Raw genomic sequence first — 23,281 nt, 5'->3', positions numbered from 1 at the left:
CAATGGCTCATCACTGATTGTGTTCGTTTGCCGGCAGATGGGCGCGGCGCGCTAGCATGCGGCACGCGCGTCATGAACGGCTCGCTGGAGTGCGACACAGACGCGGACGTGCCGGCGGCCGACAAGCTGTTCCGCTTCGTGGTGCACGGCGTGCTGCTCAACGGCATCGGCGCGGCCGGGCTGCTGGGCAACGCGCTGGCCGTGCTGGTGCTGTCGCGACCGCAGATGCGCTCCTCCGTCAACTGCCTGCTGGTAGGGCTGGCGGCGTGCGACACGGCGCTCATCCTCACGTCCGTACTGCTGTTCGGGCTGACGGCCGTGTACCCGTACGCGGGCGCGCTGCGCTACTACTACTACCACGTGTGCCCGCGCCTCACGCCCTACGCCTACCCGCTGGCCAACGTGGCGCAGACCATGTCCGTGTACCTCACGCTCATCGTGACCGTGGAGCGCTGGGTGGCCGTGTGCCACCCCTTCCGCGCCAAGGCGCTGTGCACGTCGTCGCGCGCGCGCTGGTACGTGCTGGGCACGGCCGCCTTCGCCTTCGCCTACAACGCGCCCAAGTTCTTCGAGGCCGAGGTGGTGGCCGTCGGCGACCCCGCCGTCGAGGTGATCTACTGCGTGCGCGCCAACGTGGACTTCCGCACCGATAGGTACGTGGCCGTGTACATCCACTGGATGTACCTGGTGGTGATGTACATCGTGCCGTTCTCGGCGCTGGCGGCGCTCAACGCGTGCATCGTGCGCCAGGTGCGGCGCGCGCAGGCCGAGCGCGCGCGCCTGTCGCGCGTGCAGCGGCGCGAGCTGGGGCTGGCCACCATGCTGCTGGTGGTGGTGCTCGTGTTCTTCCTGTGCAACCTGCTGCCGCTCGTCACCAACGCCTTCGAGGTGTTCCTCGGCGACCAGTTCGACAACCTCGACCCGCTCGTCAAGACGAGCAACCTGCTCGTCACCATCAACAGCAGCGTCAACTTCGTCATCTACGTCATCTTCGGCGAGAAGTTCAAGCGCGTGTTCCTCAAGATGTTCTGCGCCGGGCGCGTGCGGCCGCGCGGCCTGCGCGACTCGCCCGAGCACACGCGCGACGACTCGTTCGCGTCGTGCGGCGAGCGCATGTCGCTGCGCCTGGCGCGCAACGGCACCGCGCGCGCCGCGCGCCTGGCGCGCCCGCGCCGCGCCGCCTCGCCCGCGCCCACCGTGTACTACCCCGCGCCGCCGCCCTCCACCGACGTGTCGCTGGCGTCCGCCGACGCGCCGCCGCCCGCCGCGCGCTGGAACGGCACCGCCAGGCTGCACTTCTGACGTCGGGACTCGTAAGCGCCGAGCGGTGCTGCCCGTAGTTGCTGATCTACCTCTCCAGTGTGACAGTATTAGTGAACTTATGACGAGTGAATGTGAAGTGCTGACCGCATCGAAACTCTCGTGCTCAATGTGTAGGTTATGTGAAAACTAATAAAAGACATTAATGTAGCCTTCTCCCGGGTGACGAAGGCGCGTACCTCAATGTAAATGCTCCTAGTGATACGATTACTATAAGATATACTTTTTACTAAGCGTAATGTTTTTTTCCAATTAAAAAGAATTTCCTCTACAACACTGTTTTTTGGCTGTGAAATGGCCTTTAGAACGGCAACCCTACTACGCTCAGAACATAAACTACCCAACCTACAGTGCAGCCGCTAACACTGAACATCCTATATCCTTGTAAGCAACCCCTGTGACCAGCATGTACAAACCTACAGCCCTTGATGTTGAGTAGGTCGAGTTTCCGATAAGTTGATGTCTATCCAACTATGTGTATGTATGTAAAATGTTAGTTATATTGTAAATAGTCGCTGATTGAAACTGTAACCGCAGGGCCACAACCTTGCAGCATAAGCGACAACGGGTACGCTACAAGCAACAAAAACGACACACGCGATTTAACGCAGCTCATACTAACTGTCGCTAATGTAACGTGGTCGTGGCCCAGTGGCACAGGCGTTATTGTGATAAACTGCCGTGCTCAGAGGACGAGGGTTCTATTCTGTGACGTGTACGGAGTCATGTGCAACATGATCCTAATAGTTTAACTAATTAAAATCATTTCAATGTGTCACACCGTTTACAAACATGTGTTTCATTTTGTGTTTTTACCTTTCCCTTAAGCTATGGCCACACCTGCGTGTCTGACTGAACGCCGGCTGCGGGAGCGTCCACGACACGGACCTATACGTCGTCTCTGCATTTTAGAATTTTCGCCTATAATGTTATTTTTTCCGGTTTTGAGCGGCATGTATTCAAGCAGAAACCCGTCCTTTACAGTATGGTTAGTTCGAGAGATATTTTTTTTAACTACCTATGTGATTTTGCTCTTAAAGTAAAGAATTTTTTTCAAAATAGTTTCATATTCTCTTGAAAACCTCTGATTTTCGCATAGCGGAGTTTTCACGTTCAGTAACGACGTCCAGGTGTAGTGGTCACGTAGGCATACATGGCGCCATTAGTCAATATCTTGGCCGGTGAGCACCGCGCGGCTGACGTTCCCGCTTGGTCGCTATGGTCCCGCAGGTTTGGATGATGCTTTATTTTACTCGTGAGCAGTTTAATGTTAGGCACGAAGTGAACGGTTTACAGCCTTCTGTACCATTCATAAAAAAGTCGTAATTGTGTAATGGTCAGTACGTGAATCCTCACAAAGGTTCTAATCCTTTTTCATATCCACATTTATACGCTACTAGCTAATGCCCGCGACTTTATCTGCGTGGATTTAAGTTTCTAAAAAATCTTTAGGAACTTTTTATTTTCGGGTATGAAAAGTAGCCTATGTCCAGGTCTGTGACTATACCCATGCAAAAAATCACGCCGATCCGTTGCTCCGTAGCGGCGTGACTGGAGGACCAACAAACTATTAAACCAACGAATAAATACACTTTCCTCCTTTTCTTTCCTTCTTTTAACATGGGTAGTGATGAAACCGAAAGCGTGTCTGTTTGTCTGTTAACACAATTGGGCACATTTTTTATCACTACAAAATAAAGGACGCTACAGCTGGATTTAAAAGCCTAAAAACACGTGGATGAAGAAGGGGCCAAAACTAAAAAAGTACTTAGGTAGGTATATGCAGTACCAAATTTTATAGTTAATTAGTATTAATCGATGGTCTTCCCAACAGTATCCAATGATCAACGGTCAAGCTTAAGTAATATATCGCAGTAATGTGCCACTATTTAGGCTGAGGGCGGCGACGGAGGGCCGGAGGGCGGAAGAGGGTTAATGAGGTCATCGGGAACGGATCGCTTCATCAATTGGGCATTACTTGTTCTCACTGTCTGTCTGCTTGTGACAGGAAATGTGGAGCGGGCTTTTGTGGCGAACTTATCGGAACCTCATCTCTAGTGGCATATACGAGTAAGTAAATCATTTGTTCGCGGGTTCTTAAGTTTTCTATACAAACCACCTAACTTATTTGAAAATGGAATGTCAAAGTTGTACTTTCTTCTCATGGGTTTTCTTTGATAAATAATGAAGATTATTAAGAAGATTAATAAGAAGTTCAAAAAGATTATGGATTATTTTTAGTGAAATAAAATTGGTTATTTAGTATTTACTGGTCAGTTAATTATAACTCTGTATCGTCTATCGACATTGCAATCTTGATTTATGGGAAATGGCGTATCGGGTTTCCGTCTTGCGGCGAACGTCGTCCGCCCAAACTCCCCAGTTATCTATGTAGGTACTGTAATTTGAAGCTGCGATGAAGTAGGTATTCCTAAGTAATACCAAGTTTATTAACTCTACGCAAATTCGGGTAAAGGTTGTTTATTGGGATCCGGTCCTTTGGATTATTTGCCGTGACTAAAGAAAGGGGAATATACGTTGCCTGTTTTTAACGTTAACAATTCGTAAGTATTACGAATAAGCATCCTTCCTACTTAATATTATAAACGTGAAAGTGTGGATGTTTGGATGTTCCCCGTATCCCGTAAAATCAAAGAGTTCCCGCGGGATTTTGAAAAACGTAAATCCACGCGGACGAAGTCGCGGGCATCAGCTAGTATTTCATAATTTATTGAAATGACGCATGACTACAAGGTGGTGGTTAAGACGTTGGTCTTCTATGCGGGAGGTCCTGGGTTTGATCCCGGACACGCACCTCTAACTTTTCCGAGTTATGTGCAATAATAAGTAATTAAATATCACTTATGTCATGCACCGCCTGAATCCAACAGCTCCTTACGACTCGATTGTTGTCGCCTGTCCACCGCGTGGGGGGTCTCCCAATGCTGCAATTTCCGGTGAGAGGTCCCCATTCTAGCACCTTGGGACCCCAACGATCTGTCCTTCAAACTATGTGCCCTGCTCATGGTCACTTTAGCTTCGCAATCCTAGTCTGCTTCGCCTACGGATTTCAGACAATAACCGACCTTATTTATGAAAACACTCATATATTTTTATCTCGCAGATTGCGACCTCATTATCCCTTGCTCATAAGGGGGCGCTTTATCTGGCGCACAAAGCGTTCATAGTGAATTACTGCAATATGTTACTTTTTGCCTTGACAAAGGACTACGAGAATTCCTGAAAACCTATGTTGACCAAATAAACCATAGTGGTAAAAATATTAAGTACTTAATCACCTCAACTGCCTCGCTGGCCCACTACTGAGCACTCCTCATCCTCCTCTCAGAAAGAGAGGCGTTTAAACTAATAGTCCATCACGCTGGTTAAGTGCGGATTGGACACACCTTTGAGAACATTGCCACACAAGCCCATGCATATTTCCACACGATGTTTTCCTTCATCGTTAAAGCGAGTGAAATATTTTAATTTTTTGAAATGCATATTATAACTCTGAAAAGTTATAGAGGTGCGCCCCCTAGTTCAAACCCCGGTACCCTCGAATAAAAAGCCGACGTCTTTACCATAAGCTACCACACAATTCAATGCTCATATGAAAATTATCTAAAGTACAAACTCTAATTTCAAAGTGCTCCAGTCTGTTTTTTATCTAGTGCTTTGGTCTATAAAAAATGGTGAAAAATGTTTCTCTTTAAATTAAGTCTATTACTAAATAAATAAATAAAATAAATAAAGCAAGCCTAGGCATAAAAATGATAAAATCTAGTTAATATTTTCAAACTATTGTTCGCGTAAGTTCAAAGTACACAAACTTTCAGTCAGCGATAGTGGGTAGTGTAATAACCAGGCTAAAGCAGTTATCTTTTATTGGCCTAGAGATAACCAGTGCCACATTTGTATTTAGTATCGACTTTATCTATGGTAGAGACCTTTAGAATATTTTCATTCTCTCAATCTAAACCAATAGGTAGGTATAAAAATAATAATGTAATCCATACTAAGAATGATAGCTTTTCAAAGACCATGATTTTGATCAAATTTGTCAGAGAGACATTCCGGAGCTACTGCTACTTTTTATCCCTGAAAACCAAAGAGCTTCCCACGGGATTTTTAAAAAACCTAAATCCGTATATAATTCAATGTATGGACAAAAGTCAAAACTACTCCTGCAAATCTCTTCATAAAGCAAAGAGCATCAGAGAGTACGTAAGTAATGAAGCGGATTTATACTGGTTTGGTTTCATCAAAACAGTAAGGCTGTAGTAACAGTAGGCGCACTGCGTCCTACTCGAATCCGAAAATTTTCGATCCGAAATACTTAGCTGTTAGGTCACCGACTCACCCACTTCGCTAAGGATCCCATAATAATGGGAAATAAAATATCTCCCATTGCGGGATTCATTGAGAGGTGACGCAGTGGTGAAAACATTTGTGTAAATGCGAACGAATTCACCTAACTGCAATGTACGAGCATCTTGAATGGCAATCGCCGGGGAGACAATCCCATTCTCATTACCAGACAGCAAGGGTTATCAGCTGTAATGGACGCCATTACTCGGGCCCCGGCTTTATTGCGGCGCAGTAAATGAAGAAATACCCTTTTGCGGCGCCGTCACTCTTCATTGGGAGTTCGGCTTTGGAGCGTAATTTGCCACGCTACGCGGAAAGGTAGCTGCTACGGTTTGTGACGCCTGCCGGGTACTTTTCTGCAATTGCTTTGTGAATTATTTGCCGCGATAATTTTAAAGGCATTTTTTTTTAAATTGTAAGTTAGGTAAATACCTACATAAAATAGGTACTTGTAGACAAATATATTAATGCTTTAATCTTAGATTAAGGAACTATTAACGATACTAGGTAGGTAAAATTATGTAAGTTAAGTGCATTTTATTCTGTGCTTTCCTTTTGAGGTACGGAACCAACGGAACCCTAAAAAGGAACGCTTATAGAATCATTTCGTTGTCTGTATGTCTGTCTGTCTGTCCGTTGGTCATGTCTATCAAGAAAACCTATAAGTAGGGTAGGTACTTCCCAGTTCCCGTTGACCTAGAATCATGAAGCAGGTAGGTAAGTCTTATAGCACAAGTAAAGGAAACAATCCGAAAATCGTGAATTTACTGTTTGGAGCTGTTGTCATTACCTTCCAGTGTTGGACAAAAAATGTCAAAATATCCTGCACAATGGTACGGAACCTCCGTGTGCGAGTCTGACTCGCACTTGACCTGTTATATTTTACGCATGATAATATGTAGGTACTTGAGCTACCTACATATTATTATTATTATTAGACAAATTCGTACGATTTGCTTCAAGTGCGTATGAAATGCATGCGAATAGCGGCTTGGATGGGCTCAGATAGCAGACTACAAACATACCGATATACCCACTTTAGACCTATTTAAAGACCTAATACGAGATTTGGCAATCAATACATTTGAAATGCAAAGTGGGTTAAGTTTATCCAATGGATAGCTCGTCTCGTTGTCTGTTGGTTGGGAATCGGGTAGTGTATATCGAGCATTACTGTAGACTACGGTAGATTATAACATCTGTCACCTTGTCTTGCGCTTGTCATGTATGTCAGCAACTGTCAGGTCAGACGTCTCACGTCAGTGTCAAAAAATTCGCTTCGAATGGCGGTCGTGTGGTGCTTTGTTTAAGAAGTGTAATTTTAATAAATTGATTATTAATTCTCTTGGTATTTGATTGGTAAAATATATAGTTACTCAGCCATAATTTTTTGTGAATCGTTCTTAGCGTAACAATTTGAAAAGTCAATGCAGGGAATCGAATCGATGCATGTACCGATATGATCGCTTGTAGAATCCGTGCCCGGGGTGATTTCTGAAAAAAACGGATGTGGATGTTCTTCTTTTTTGAGTTTCATTGACTTTAAAGTGCATTGTGGTTTAAATATTGGATAAATGGAATTTCTATGACCGAGCCTGGCTTTTACGCGTTGTTGTAAGAAGCCGATGGGCAGAGCATAGGTGAGTAAATATGCAAAAGAATGGAGTTATGTGAAGCATGGCGGCTTGGAATGCGCCGGTGTGCGCTGGTCGATGGCCGCTGCTGCCTGTTGTTGTTGTTTGGTGCGTGGCGACTGGTGTGGAGGCGACTGTGGAGGGAACAGTTATGTTTGCCGGCATGTCTGATGCTATGCCTGGCAGGTCAATGATTTCTAGCTAATGTATTATTTACGACAAAGGAGTGCTTTATAAATTAAATATAATTTCTTATATTTAATTTGCGAGATACTTTAAAGAATCCTTGCATTTTATTTACTATTAGTTGCCCTATAAAATGGATCATTACCTTATTTTTTAAGATAATGCTAACTATGTAAACTGATTATGGTATCAACACAAAATTATCAAAATTTTCTAATTAATCAATGTTAGTGTTTAATCTACAAATTAATTTATGTTATAGGTTATTATGAAGTCATAATAACAAATATACTATGTAATTTGGGTTACATAATTAGCAATTTAAAAAGTTTAAAAGTAATTGATACAAGAATTTTTTACAGCATAGTGAGGATATCCTTATTAGACTGCAAATGAAAGTGCTTGCCATTATTTTTTTTTGCATTATCGACGGCTTAAGAGTGAAAACCTCGTAAGTGTAAAAGAAGTAACTTTTCAGGAGGAAGAAAAAACTGCGTGCTGTAACTAACAGAAGCGAGTATTTACGAGCTCATTTAATGTCATAGATGGCGTTACGAGTATCGAATGAACAAAGTCAGATCAGGATGTGCGTTGCGAGGTTTTCTTCCTAGAAACGCAATAAAATAAATTTGAGCAAAAATGCATTCCCGAGGTTTTCACTCTACTAAGACGACGTTATATCATGTTATATTTGATGTTATATGTTGCTTAATATGTTATTGTTTGGCATCCCACATCAGTTGGTAGAGCGGGGACGGCCGCCTCAAGATGATGGTGGAAACCATTCTGGAGTCCTCGCAGGACTTTGGTAAGTTGCTCTATCATCTAACTATTTCAACTAACCAGATCAATCTATAATAATAGACATACAGCTGAAATCAATAAACTTTCTGTAATCTGTCAATAAGTTGTTAGCAACATTTTCAAAAAAGATCATGCCATTTTGACAAATAAATATATTGGTACATGACCACAGATTTCATAAAGATTCAATATTATTTCAGGCCTCAATGCTCAGTATACTATAGAACAATCACCCAATGAGGCACATTTTTATATATTTGCTGGGTCAATAAAAAATATAGAAGAATTCACATAACCAATTGGTTCCAATCATCTTTTTCTTTTAAGATGGTTTTAATTTATACACCTCAGAAATTTTGCCACAATAAATAGAGTAAGAATCTAAATAAATAGGAAACTATGTTTTGTCTGCAACAATCAACTAAAAGGAACTCATCAGGAAATCATTGTTTTCCTGAGCTAATAAGTATGCCATATTCTTAAATCTTTAAGCGTTGTGGCAAATATTAAAATTTGTTGAGTTTTAATTTAATTTGTTGAGGCATAAAAAGTATGAAACAGTTACCTAATATCAAACTAACAATCACTTTCTTTTTATCATTACATTGATTATTATTATTAAAGTCCCACATCAAGCAGACTTTTTGTTTGTTCAGACTAACTTCACTACTAGTAACTACAGTACAGAATGTGATATGGTTTTCGCCAAGAAAAAGAGGGAAAGAAGTTTCAAAATCAGTTCAGTAGTTCCAGATATTACTTCCTACTACTTGTAACAAACTTAGAAACTTTACTCATTCATGATATTAGTATAGACAATTAAGTTAGTCAAGTAACATTTAGAATGTTTTTGAGCTGAAAAAGAAAATGGTTCCTAACCTATGAGATAGAGCATAAAAAATGTATGGGCATTGACATTGAATATTTGCAGTCATAAGAACCAAGCTCACAAACCAAACAAGCTGTGCTAAATTCTTATCTTTCAGAATCTAGACAGCAATATTTGTATGATAACTGAGTAAATCCTGGTGTTGAGTGATTTAATTATTTTCAACTAACTCAGTCAATTTGAAGTCAGCGGTTTATAATTGCAATTCCAACCACTTTCTATACTTTCTAAACTACAAGGCCTAAAAATATAATAAGTCTTTTGTACGTCTAGAATCTAGATAATTTGAAGAGTTCTACTTACTGGTTCTACTTATTAATTTTTAACCAACAAATTTTTATACTCTTAGATGATGTTGCAACATTGTGTGAATTCAGGTTTTTTTTAAATCCAAAGGGAACTATTCAATTATCCTGGATAAGAAGTAGCTCATGTCATACAGCAAAATGAAGAGTCCATATAGCCAGCTTAATATGGATTATAAATGCAAAAGTGTCTGTCTGTCTGTCTGCTACCTTTTCATGGCCCATCCATTTATTTGATTTTTACGAAATTTGGAATGGAGATAGCTTATAACTGCACTGAATTTAAGTATTAACAAATTAGCTACTTTTCTATCCAGTGAAATCTTTCGGGATTTTAAAAGAACCTATATCTACACAGATGAAATGGCAGGCGTCAACTAGTAGATAGATATATTCTTTATGGCATGCAAAAAAAAATGTTTGCTTGACTTTATACATGTGTCATACTATCTATTTGTGCAATTTCAATTATTTTCAATGCTTATTACCTTACTTCCTGAGTGGTTCTGACCAACAGACGTTAATCAGAGTGAACTGTGGCTAGAGTTAGTTGTTACTTGTGACAGAGATACGGAGGTCATTGACTTTGCTTTGCTAACACATTTTAGTGCCTATAAATAAAGACATGATAAATAATGAATGAACATTATGTTCATTATGTTACATTTGTTGGTTGACCTCATGGGGCAAAGAGCAGTTTTTATATCCAGTACATGTTAAATTAATCACATGGTTGTGTTTAGTATAAATTTAAATGCTTCAATAGCTGCAACTCCATTTATGACATTAATACGAGGTTTGTGCGTGGGCGCAGGCATGTCGAACGGCGTGCTACCGCAGTGGAAGCGGGAGCTGCTGCAGCGGCGCGCGGCGCGGGCGCGGCCGCCCGTGCCGCCGCCCGCGCCCCCGCCCGCGCCGCCGCCGCCGCCGCCGCCCGACGACGACGAGGAGCTGCGCTACGGGCCCGGCATCGTCAAGCGCCTCAAGTCGCGCTACCTCAGCCTGGCGCTGCGAGAGGCGCCGCGCCGCCGCCCCTCCGTGCTGCGCCGCGCCGCGTCGCTCGAGCACCTGCTGGACGAGCGGCCGCCGCCCGCGCCGCCCTCCGCGCGCCCGCACGCGCGACCCGCGCGCCCCGTGTCGCTCGCCGCGCCGCACGCGCTCGCCGCGCAGCCCACGCGCCGCGAGTCCGTGAAGCGCGCGCGCTCCGTCGACGCGCTCAGCCGCCTGGACCGGGACGAGCCCCCGCCCGTGCCGCTCGCGCCGCCGCCGCTGCCGCCGCCGCCGCCGCCGCTGCCGCGCGCGGTGCGCCCTCCGCGCCGCGTGACCCCGCTGTTGCGGGAGACCGAGCGACCCCCGGCCGACGTAGTCCGCTCGACGCTGAGAAAGTTCGAAACCGCGCCGCCGCGCCGCACCGCGCCGGCCGCGCGCGTATCCGCCGTCCTCCGCGGCCTGGAAAACGCTCCGCGCAGCTCCACGCCGGAGCCGCGCGGCCGCTCGCCCAGCCCGGCCGCCGCCGACCTGTCGGCCATCGACGAGCCCGAGGGCGCGGGATGCTCGTCCCCGTGCGAGGCGAAGCAGGTGTCTCGCGCCGCGCTGGAAGGCATCGCTCGCGCCGGCTCGTCGGTCCGCTACTCGTTCCCGGCGCCGCGGGTGGCCTCACATCTACCTCCGCTGAGCGCCACCAACCCCGTGCTGCTGGGCCGCGCTCGCGCTTCCGCGTCGCCGCGCCGCGTCGGCGTCATCCGCCCGATGCCCGCGCAGAGGGACCGGACCGTCCTGTCGCCCACGCCCGTGCCGAGCGACGTCGACGTGGTCGACGAAAAACTCGACGACATTCCGAGCGTCGCGTCCCCGCCGCCGTTCAACGCCGAAACCCTGCCAAAGAAAGACTCGCCGCCCTCCGCCACCGTGGAACCGCTGCCCCGAACGCCCCCCGAGGAGCGTCCTCTCGTTCTCGCGCAACTCGGGCCCGCAGCTCCGCCGACGACCCGCGACGTGACCCCCGAACCCGAAGCGAAGCCGCGGCCTCCGGGCGCGCAACTCGAAACACCAAAGGTAGCGGCGAAACCGGCGATAAATGGCCACGCGACCCCACCGAAACCTTCCGAAACGAAGCCGAAGGGAGCATTCTCGAAGATCGGCGCCGCTGGGATCGAGCGAGCGTGGACGGGAGCGGAAGAGAGGAAGAGTCCGGCGGCGGGCAAGGAGAGGAGCGAGAACGGGGATGCGAGCCCCGTGCCAGCGTGGGCGCGCGGCGCGGGCGCGGTCCGTGCGACGAAGGGCGCGAGTCCGGGCGGCGCCACGTCCGTGGTGTTCAACTTCTCGGCGCGCAAGGACGTGCCCGACTACATCGAGAACGACGGCATCATCCTGCGCGCCAGCCGCCGGAACAGGTTCAAGGTGAGTGCCTCGCACCGACACTTATAGAGAATACTTTGATTTTGCTGAGGCTTAAGCTTCAATTAGAACGAGACAGGTTTATGCCAGCCATATTAACAGTGTCTCAAGTCTGAGCTGAGTCGAAGTGCGGTCTATTGATTTAACCGTAGTATTGGTTTCCCTTTACAGAATTCTCAGAATGTACCTATAGAGTTTATGGTAGATAGCCAAGTTCATAATCTCCTAATAACTCCAACTCGCTAGCGGTCCGATCTTTACTTACAATTTCATGGTCTGAATTAAGTTAGTTCTGCCGCTAATTGTGTTCTGAAAAAATCTCTATCGAACATCAAATTAGTTGCAGTTCCACCGAAAAATAAATGACGAATAAATTGCCAAGTACTTAGCTACAAGACAAATTAGAAAGATGTGGAACATCTTATAATTATACCTACACTAAGCCAAACCTGACGTTTTCACAGTCACTGTTAACTTGAAAAGTTACTCTAGACTGAATTTCCGAATGCCTTAAAATAAGGGAAAAGAATAACTGCGAAAAATCGGCCAAGGACGAGTGGAACTCGCACGCGAAGATTCCGTTCCATTGTACAGTACTACTTGTGCTACTACGAGTATAAGACATTACCTACTGTTCAATAAATAAGTAAGAATCAGTCGCAAATAAACAGTCAGAGGAGGAGTACGTGTCTTTTAATATCCTAATACTGCCAAAGTAAAAAGAAGCCTTAAGTCCTCAACATATGGTCGAAAATCGAAGCCGGATTCATAGACAAGCAAGTGACACGAAACACGAAGCGCGTCGAGTAAAGATACCTACGGTAATTAGCAAGGCGCACGCCAAGTGTGGCGCACCAAGTTCTATGAAGACACATTTTAGCAGTGCATTATGACTACGACATCGGACCAAGTTATAAGCATTCTGGAAGATACGGCGCAACTATTCCAAAAGGCTAAGATCAACCTTAAGAAATGCCCTAAGGAACGCCTCACAAAGGGGTACCTGGAATCCAGAATTAAATCTATAGACGAATATTGGCAAACATTCAAGCAAGCTCACCAAGATTTAATAAGGTGCACTACAAGGGAGCAGAGAGGCAATTTGCCATATTTCGTAAATGAGGAATTCTATGTACAAGAAGACGTGTACCTCTACTTACAAGGATATCTAAAGGATTTGTTGGAGTTAAAAACCAGTTCCAGTAATCGAAGCCCAAGTGTCAACGATACGAGTACATCGAGTCATGTATTAGCGCGGTTGCCGAAAATACAGTTGCCGACGTTCGATGGAAAGTATGAAGAATGGCCAACGTTTCAAGACTTGTTCGTTTCATTAGTGCATACGGACTCTGCGTTAACCAACGTGCAAAAGCTACATTATTTAAAAACAAGTATCACAGGTGAGGCAGCAGCTTTATTAAAATTTATTGAAATTACAGATGACAACTACTCCCTCGCCTGGGATATATTAAAAAATAGATATGGTAGTAGACGGCTAATAGTTAATTCCCTGTTAAAACGACTTTTTTCGATTCGCAAAAGTAATAATAATATACAGTCCGCTCAACATATAAAAACACTTTTAGACACCACTAGCGAAATTATAAATAGTTTGCGTAATCAGAGAATAGATACGGACTCCTGGGATCCTATTTTAATATTTCTCACAGTGCAGAAACTGGACCAAGAGTCCCACAAGCAATGGGAAGATTTTGCACACAAGGACAACGTTGACGAACTACCGGCGTGGGCAGATTTATCAAAGTTCCTCGACACTAAATTCAGAACTTTAGAGTTAGTGACCTCTTCTACAAGTAAAGAGAAGACTACTAAGGAAAAAGTGTTCCACGTGACCAACCAAACGAAGATTTGTGTCCGATGTAAGGGTGACCACACACTAGGCCACTGTCAGGAGTTTTTAAAATTGTCTCCAGTGGAAAAAGGCCTTTATGTGAAAGAAAACAACATCTGTTTCAACTGCCTCTCTTCGGGACATATTTCTTCCAGGTGCAGGGTTCAGCATACTTGTAAAATTTGCCATAAGCGACATTCTACACTTCTCCATCAAAAAAGAGTCACAGATACTTCGGATAGTGAAGAAACTACCCAACCGACGGTATCTACCGAACACAGTGAGGAAATAGTGCAAGTTAACGCAAGAATCGAACCTACTGAGGAACCTACCAGCATAGCCTTATTGGCAACGGCTTTAGTAAGAATAAAAGATGACTATGGACACACTACGGTAGTAAGAGCTCTCGTGGACACAGGATCACAAGCAAGCTTCGTAAGTGAAAGGGCAGTACAAGCTTTACGATTGAAGAAGAAAAGGATTAAAGGCACGATCACAGGTATTGGATCAACAAGAACCACTGTAAAGCAAGCAACAGAGTTATACGTCTTACCAAGACACGAAGAAGCATTCAAGATCAAGACGTATATCATGCCAACGCGACTCACCCCAAAATTACCAACCACAACCATCTCTAACAACACCTGGCCGCACTTAGAAGGTCTCGTTCTGGCAGATCCAAGTTTCAACCAACCAGGACGAGTAGACATGTTGCTCGGTGTAGATGTATGTGCCCAAATTATCAAAGGAGAAATTATCAAAGGTCCCCCAGGAACTCCAAGCGCGCAGAATACCAGCCTGGGTTGGATCTTATTCGGCACTATACAAAAGACCCAAGGAGATGAGATTATAAGCATGCATCTGAATCTGGAATTGGACAATATGCTAAAGAATATGTGGGAGCTAGACACAAATGAAATACGAAAACCCACACAAGAAGAAAGAAATAAGAAAGAAGAAATATACAAAACTACAACCACCAGAACAGATGAAGAACGATACACTGTAGAACTACCAAGAAAAATAAAACAGCTACAATGTGCCGAAAGAAAAACAAGAGATATTGCGCTAAAAGGGTTATATCAGTTAGAAAGAAGATTTGAGAAGAATACAAGTTTAAAAAATGAATACGTTAAAGTCATGGACGAACATAAAGAGATGAATCACAAGGAAGAAGTACCAAGGGAAAAAATCAACAATCCAGCAGTCGGTCTACTACATCATGCCGTGGTCAAAGCTAAGGTGAATAATCTGGAAAAGGTTGCCAAGACTGCAATGAATACAGATTCAAAAGAAGAATTGCGAAAGGAAGGCTTTGTGCTGCAGAAGTTGTGCTCTAACGATGCTGAATTCCTGAAACAATTTGAACTAAAACAAAGGAGTTCCAAAGTAAACCTAGATATAGTAATCAATGATACTATACGAGCACTTGGATTACAATGGAACAAAGGAACTGACAAGTTACAATACAATCTCAACTTACCTGCCGTAGCTGAGCCAAAAAGAACTATCCTCGCTGATATACACCGTCTGTTTGACCCGCTCGGCTGGTTAGCGCCTTCCATTTTACTTGCAAGGTTATTAATTCAGAAACTATGGTTACAAGGATTAACGTGGGATGAAGAAGTAAACGACGTGATTTCTGACGAATGGCTCGATCTAAGAAACAGTTTCCAACATTTATCTGGAATAGAGATTAATCGATGGCTTCAAACAACTGAAAAACTGATGAAGAATGTTACAGTTCACGGATTTTGCGATGCCTCCAATAAAGGTTATGGTGCCGTCGCTTATATGCGAGTAAAAACTTCTGAAGGAGAAGTGAAGACTACAATCATCGCAGCCAAAACACGTGTGGCCTCGGTTAAGTCTAAATCCTTACCTCGTCTTGAACTCAACGGCGCAGTGCTGCTTGCTGGTCTTCTAAAACAAATACAGGAATCTATGAGAATACCCGCCAGCCAGATATATGCGTGGACGGATTCTACTATAGTTTTGTCCTGGCTATTTGGAGATCCTGCAAGATGGAATACTTACGTGCGAAATCGCGTAGTTGAGATCCTAGATGACATCGGCAATCACAATTGGTATCATGTCCAATCGCAAGACAATCCTGCTGATATCGCCTCGAGAGGAATATCCTTGGTAGATCTGAAAGAAAACAAAATGTGGTGGAAAGGTCCTGAATGGTTAAGTAATGATGAGATCGAATACTGCAGACCGAAGAACATAAGTACAAATCTGGAAAGAAAAGAAATTTTAGAAACAAACCTAAAAATAGAAAATAAAGATACAAGATTAACTGCGAAATTTGAAGAATGTGATAATTTAACGGAACTGCTAAAAGTTATAACTTACAGTAAAAGATTTTTAAAAGGAAAGAGATTGCAAGATGAAGACATAGCTATCACAACAAAAGAGTTAGATGAAGCGTTAAAAACATGCATTAAGATAACACAGCAAGAAAGCTTTAAGGAAGACATAAGTTATTTAAAGTCTAATGGAAAAGTCCAAGTGAAAAGTAAATTAAAAACCTTACTACCTTACCTTGATAATGAAGGAATCGTCAGGGTGGGCGGCCGATTGCGCCATGCAGATCTAAACCAAGATGGTAGACATCCTATAATACTAGACTGTGATACTTACCTGTCCAGGCTCGTTGTCGCCAACGCCTATTTGAAGACGTTGCATGGTGGACCACAATTGATGATAGGATACTTACGCCAAAAATACTGGATCCTGAAATATAAAAAAAAGTGTAAAATCAGAGTTTATGAAATGTTTAATATATGCCAAGCAAATTCAAGCCATAAAGTCACTACTTACGGAGACTTACCTCTAGAAAGAGTAAATCCGTCAAGCCCTTTTGCACACAGCGACGTGAAAAGGTCCGATAAAAACTGGCCCTGTCCCGTAACTTGTGTATATAGTAGCAAAAGTAGTGATCGGCAGGGGTTCGTATCCAAACTCAGTGCCATATCAATAGATATTCCTCAATTAATGAGTTACCATTTAATTTTGTGTTATTTTAAGATTTAAAAAATAAAAGTAAAGTAAATTCTAAAAAATGTAATTTTTATAGTAGAACTTGGCTCGACACACTGCCGAGATGTCACTCTGAAACTGGTTCAACAATACTTGCCTACTAAGTTGTATTCCATTCAATGGTCGCTTAAAGATTTCCTATCTACCTACGTTTGGATTAACATTGCCATAGAATTTTACTTGTCATGTTAGCTAATGCCTACTACTAATTTGAGTTTTATTCTTAGTTTGTATAAGGGTTAAGTTGAAAAAATGTTTATTTTTATTAGAGTATCATTTTAACGTTGCACCTAGGTACCTACTTTAATAGAATTTTTGAAGCTATATTCTGTTATCATGTTTTGCTAGTAGGTGCATAATGATTGTTAGGTTACCTAACTATTATTACCTTGTTGTTACCTAAGTTTTAATTGGTTTATGCGCATGTTGTAACTTTGTATGGTTTTGATTGATGTCGTATTGATTCTATATGCGAATAACTAATAAGATGATGTATTTTAAGTTCACAATTACTGTCATCATATTATCATTAAGGATTAGAAAGGACGGAGAGTCCTTTGGCGGGCGGAATGTTCAATAAATAAGTAAGAATCAGTCGCAAATAAACAGTCAGAGGAGGAGTACGTGTCTTTTAATATCCTAATACTGCCAAAGTAAAAAGAAGCCTTAAGTCCTCAACACCTACACTAGCCAAATTTCACGATTCTAGGTGAACGCTAAGTACCCTATAGGTTTAACTGCTCTTGACAGACAGACAACAAAGTGATCACATAAAGGTTCCTTTTTCTGGTGATACGGAAGCTTGAAAATGGTCAACACAAGAATTGCGTAACAAATGGTTGGAATACGCTGGTTGTGATCGCTGATTAGAGCTCCAATACGTTACGTTTTACGTGTGACCGCGTTTATCGCGAGACAGCGTAATGTCCGAGACAATGGCCCACGCTCGAAGCGCTCCATTTCACGGGCCGCTCCACAAGCGAACGGGCGAACTCGTCCTCCCGAGCTTCCCATTGCTCGATTACTCTTTATCCTACTATCAACATGATCTTTAATGGCGTCGAAAGTCATGAAATGGGTTTATTTCTTTAATTCGGGTAATACAATATGAACTAAAAGGTTACGCTATTGTACCGATATAAGAATCAATGGTGCAGCTCGGTTGTATCATGCTTAGTTACAAACGGACGGACAGAAGTCCCATCTTAGGCCACATCATCACTTTCCATCAGGTGTGATTGTGGCCAAGCGTGTGCCTATACTGAATTTAAAAAAAAAATGTAGGATAGCCTACCTGTGCCAAGACCGGCAAGAAACTTAGGTGTTGCTCTTCTGTTTATAAAAACAAAATGTTACACATTGTATGTAAAAATGTTCGGTTTGAGAAAAAATGTACGACTTTGCTTGGAAGGGATGAACGGCGCGATCTATGAGGCTTTGAAGGCGCACGCCCTGACAAGTTCTTCATTGAACCTGCCAGCTTTCCATTGACCATCTATCAATTCAATTGATTGCACAACCCGAATTATGCAAATATTAAAATATTTTGTTCAAACGGTGAAAGTTAGTGGGCCGGACGGGTCGGAGCTCGCGGCCGCGGGTGAAACTGTCGGACGCGTACGAGTCGATGCCACTCTCGGTTTCGGCGTGACACGAGGAAAGTGCCTGCCCGTCGAATGCTAACGAGGCGCCCTGCATTCCGCTGGCTGCGGACATTCCGATGCCTATCTGATGTTGAACGTTACGCAATGTTACTGTCCACGTCTCCTCTACAAGTCAAATCCATCTGGATAACTATTATTTTATATTTTATTACAAGTTGGACCTCGACTGCGATAGTCACCTTAGTAATTATGCATTCTAAGAATAAAGCAGGCCAACTTGGAAGTGGTGGAAGTGGTATGGCAGTTTTATAAAACCGTATCGGTCTCTAGTTTCAACGCGTCATCGCGCCGGAACGTTAGAATATTAGTAGAAGCCTCCATCGGTAGAACCAAACCAAAGCAACACTAGGAAGGATGTGCATTGTTCACTTTTCAAATCACACAAAGACAGGCAAGAAAATAATAAAGAGCTTTTCTGGACTCAATGCCCACCGGCATATCAACAACAATGATGAAAAATCGGTCAGGTGTGGCTCGGACTCCACACGGAGGGTTCCGTAGCCCGTACCATCATTGTACAAGAAATAACACTTTAATTTTTTCGTGATGTAAAAACTTTGTGACAAATTCGTGGTTTTCGGATGTTTCCCTTTGCTTACTATAAGACATTGCTGCCTGCCAAATTTCATGATTCTAGGTCAACGGTCAACCCTATTCAAAATTCAAAATATTTTTATTCAATTAGACTTTTACAAGTTCCTTTAAATCGTCAAAAGCATCTACCAGTGGTTCGGAATGCCTTTCCTACCGAGGAAATATAGGTTTGATATCTTTGACGGGTCTTGATGTAGAGACAGACAGTGAAAATTTCAACTCCGTCTATTAAGGCTCACGGGATACAGACCCGCTGACAGACAAACGGACGGACGGACGGACAGCGGAGGCTTAGTAATAGGGCCCCGATGGCATCCTTCGAGTACGGAACCCTAAAAGTGTCCGGAACTGTTGATCGTCAGCATTCGCGGCTCCTCAGTGAACCGTGGCGTCACGCTCCATCGAGGAGCAAATACCGGCTGCAGATACCTACACAGTACACCGACGCTGTCTTTGAACTTGAAGTTGATTATTTATTTACTTGATCTTTTTACGTTTATGTTTTTACTGAAAAAACTCCTATGGATTTTTATGGAGACGGAATTGGATTAAGTCTTGTCGTTTTGGTTGAATGCTTTACTTTTATTTGTATATATCTTATTACAGATATAAGATATATACGAATAAAAGTAAAGGATATGTTTAGAATAAAAAAGTTAGTTAGATTAAAAACAGTGCAGAATATAATTTAATTAGGTATTACAAATTTAAAAAAATCAACTAGGTTTTCTTTTTAACCGACTTAAAAAAAAATCTTTCAAAAGGTTCTCAATTCGACTGCATGCTTTTTTTGTATGAATTTGGACACAATGGACATCTGTGCCCAACAAGCCTCTGTGATGATCTTTCGCATTTATAATACCAATATGGATTATTTAAGATTTTCATCTGAACTGTCCATGGTGAACAAAACCTTTTATTTTACTCGTGTGTCTGTCTACACATGCAGTTCGAATGCGTCACCTCGTGTCCACGGAAACTAGTTTTTATCGTCAATGATTTTATTAAGTTCCCTGATGTCTCATACCTTTGGACTAATAAAATATGCTAACAATCGCGCCGGGCTTGGCTTCGCACGGGTAGCTTACAACAATTTTCGTAGGGTTCTCTAATTTTTTTTGAAAATAAAATACAGCCTGTCATACTCAGGAATAGTGTAGCTTTCTACTGTTGGTAGAATTTTCAAAATAGGTTCAGTAGTTATAGAGATTAGGTGGGTATTTCCTACAAACAAACGTACGAACTTTACCTCTTCATAATATTAGCGTAGATAAGCAGTACTAACAAAGATGCACATTGGTACTTATTTATATCATTGCCAGCTGTTTTCAAGGTTATTAAAAACCAAATGGACTAACTCTTTAGGGAAGGCCTATGTCCACCCGTGGACGTCCACAGGCTGATGATGATGATGATAATGATGGTGATGAAATGGATTATATTTTCACTCTTGGTCGGTGGGGTTTACGATGTTTGGCAAGACGAACTTACTGTTTTTTTGGAATATTTGTCATCTATTTAGTACATTTTGGTTTAGATGGGGTAGGTTGTAAATTACGGTTTTGATGAAATCTCTCTGTCGTAGTAATTACTTGAAACAAAACATAATTATTTAACAATCCAATTATTACTAATAGTGCGTATATCGTTGACACTCTTGCTGTGACAATAGCGAGCAGCTATGTCAACGTTGTATGTATTCAGCACACGCAATTGAGTTTATTGGCACACTAATTGTATTGTTTTGTTAATCAACTTTTTACACGATCTACATCAGGTTTTAACTAATTTGGGTTTATTGTTCGTTACTTCAAGAATACCTTCAAGGTAAGTATGGATAGGCACCTCAAAGCGCGCTTCGACCTATTCCTCATCACTGCTTTCACCAGCCATCATTCATACTATCCATATCCATGCTTCCATACTTATCCAAACTATAATATTATAAATGCGAAAGTGTGTCTGCCCGTCTGTTTGTCTGTCTGCTAGCTTTTCATGGCCCGATTTTGACATTTGGTACAGCTTTAGCTTACATTCTGGGGAAGGACATAGGCTACTTTTTATCCCCGAAAATCAAAGAGGTCCCACGGGATTTGTAAATACCTAAATCCACGATGACGATATAGTGAAGTATAAAGTTTCATCTTAATTTGTCCGTTGTTTAGACGAATTAATCACTGCAATAGCAGATATTCTTGTTCGATGATTAGGTTTTTTTTTGTAGTAGGGTCCCCAATAAAACTGGTCGAGTAACATACACAATTTATAAAGCTCGACATTGGTGCAGGAAATTAAATGACTGTCCCTCGAACGCGCAACACTGACTCACTGGAGGATATACTCGTAGGCTGACTACGCAAAAGGGTTTGTTTTGCGCAAATAATGTATTTTATCTCTCGGCGTACCAAAGTATATAAATCACCGCCGTTTCGTCCAATTACATAGATATGCCTATAATATCCCACAACTATAATTACTATTGTACTGTACACCGTATAATAATGTTATTGTAAATTAAATTGAATAATCTGAAAAGAACAATTGCCAAGTTTCTTGCTGATTTTTCTCGATAGGCAAGGCATTGGCATCCGTGTGCTGCATCATGCAAGCAAGCAACAGTACAAATCCAGCAAAACACACTTGCCAGTCGTGTTACACTAAAAATAAAACCAAATAGCTTAATCAAACCGAGACAGCTTTTTATACATAAATTACCAAAGCAACTCCAGGAATGTTGGATTAGTGTAGCTGTAGTCGGACAGGTTCATCCTTTTGTACTTGTCCTGAGGGAATAAATAGCCGAAGCTATTCCATTCCACGTCCCGGCGGCTGTCGGGGTGAACAAATTTATGCGCATCTAGTTAGGGAGAAAATTTGACGCCCGTGCGAATAAATCCGCTCTACTTTAATATCACAATAAGGAGACAATACACTGAGACAAGAGTTATGGAGGTACAAGCTTAATATGTGTTGCTGTGATGACGTATGGGCTATGGCGCTGAAACGTGGACACTGACAGTTGCCTTGTCCACAAATTCAAAGTCGCTCAGTGTGCTATGGAACGGGCTATGTCAGGTGTCTCTTTGAGGGACAAAATACGTAACGAGGAAATGTGTAGGAGAACCAAAGTGACCGACATAGCTCAACGAATTAGTCAGCTGAAGTGACAGTGGGCAGGTCATGCCTGTCGCAGAACCGATGGCCGCTAGGGCAGACGCGTTCTGGAGTGGAGACCGCGTATCAGCAAGCGCAGTGTGGGACTACCTCCAATCCACTGCACTGACGATCTTAAGAGGGTAGTGGGAAGTGTGTGGATGAGAAAGGCGGAGGACCGTGTGTGGTGGCGCGCTCTTGGGAAGGCCTATGTCGAGCATTGGACGCAAACAGGCTGATGAAGCTTAATGTGCAGGCTCTAAAGATAAAACGCTACTTCTTTCGTTCAGGACTTTCAGAACTTTCAGTTCAGGATAGCAGATACACATTAGGTTTAATTTTATCTCATCATCATCATCATCGCCAGCCCGCTACTAAGCATGGGTTTCCTCTCAATAGGAAGGGTTTTGACCATAGCCCGCCACGCTGGACTAGTACGGATTGTCATACCTACTTATTACCCCTTTGGGAACATTATGGATCATTCTCAGGCATGCAAATTTCCTCACGTTATATTCCTTCACTGTTAAAACAAGTGATAATTAAATGTTAAACAATAATAACTTGGAAAGTTAGAAGTGCGCGCCCGGGATCGAATCCCCGAATAGGAGGCCGACGTCCACCACTGGGCTGTCACCACTGAGTTATGAATATTTTGAGATACTTAGCTTTCCTAATATACACAAATAAAAAGAGACAATTGCACTGTTTTCAAAAAGAAGAATGACGAAGCTCATATTTCAGCTGAAACTACGACTCATTGCGAAATCCGCGAACAACATAACTAAAGTAGGCCAACAACACGCGTTCACAATAACTACACGAGTGACGAGTCATCATTCAGTTCAGTGGCAGTTTGGTCATTTTGGTGCCTATTGGTGATTAGTATAATGAGTTTAGATTGTTGTTTTGTCTTGTTTTGTTTTAAGTTTTGCACAAACTACCAAAACTTCACATGAGCTTGTTAATAGAAGCTGTATCTTTGTATCTCAATAACGGAACCAGCATGTTCGTATAATTTTGTGCTTTTCGTACTACTGAGGTCAAATAGCTCTGTGTTTTGTATT

At 43.1% G+C, this 23,281-nt stretch overlaps 2 protein-coding genes across 5 annotated transcripts in view; both read left to right on the top strand.

Moving 5' to 3' along the window:
* The window catches only part of LOC123864250 (FMRFamide receptor-like), a 91,368-nt gene extending 89,251 nt beyond the window's left edge, over positions 1-2,117 (top strand). For 2 of the 3 annotated variants that reach the window (XM_045904547.1, XM_045904546.1), the window contains one exon: positions 38-2,117. In XM_045904547.1, the coding sequence (XP_045760503.1) occupies positions 73-1,302 (1,230 nt within the window). In that variant the 5' untranslated portion in view covers positions 38-72 and the 3' untranslated portion in view covers positions 1,303-2,117. The remainder of the gene's footprint in view (positions 1-37) is intronic. The other variant, XM_045904548.1, reaches the window with a different exon arrangement.
* A 4,844-nt stretch (positions 2,118-6,961) lies between these two features.
* The window catches only part of LOC123864740 (serine/arginine repetitive matrix protein 1), a 60,956-nt gene continuing 44,636 nt past the window's right edge, over positions 6,962-23,281 (top strand). For both annotated transcript variants that reach the window (XR_006795834.1, XM_045905365.1), the window contains exons 1-3: positions 6,962-7,331; positions 8,252-8,319; positions 10,324-11,909. Coding sequence is in view for 1 of the 2 variants with exons in the window: in XM_045905365.1 (XP_045761321.1) it covers positions 8,280-8,319; positions 10,324-11,909 (1,626 nt within the window). In the remaining variant the exon portion in view is untranslated. The remainder of the gene's footprint in view (positions 7,332-8,251; positions 8,320-10,323; positions 11,910-23,281) is intronic.

This window comes from Maniola jurtina, chromosome 4, assembly GCF_905333055.1.
Source record: "Maniola jurtina chromosome 4, ilManJurt1.1, whole genome shotgun sequence".
Classification (NCBI taxonomy): Eukaryota; Metazoa; Arthropoda; class Insecta; order Lepidoptera; family Nymphalidae; genus Maniola; species Maniola jurtina.
Note: the sequence above shows the minus strand (reverse complement) of the source record. Positions and strands in the feature narration are given on the sequence as shown.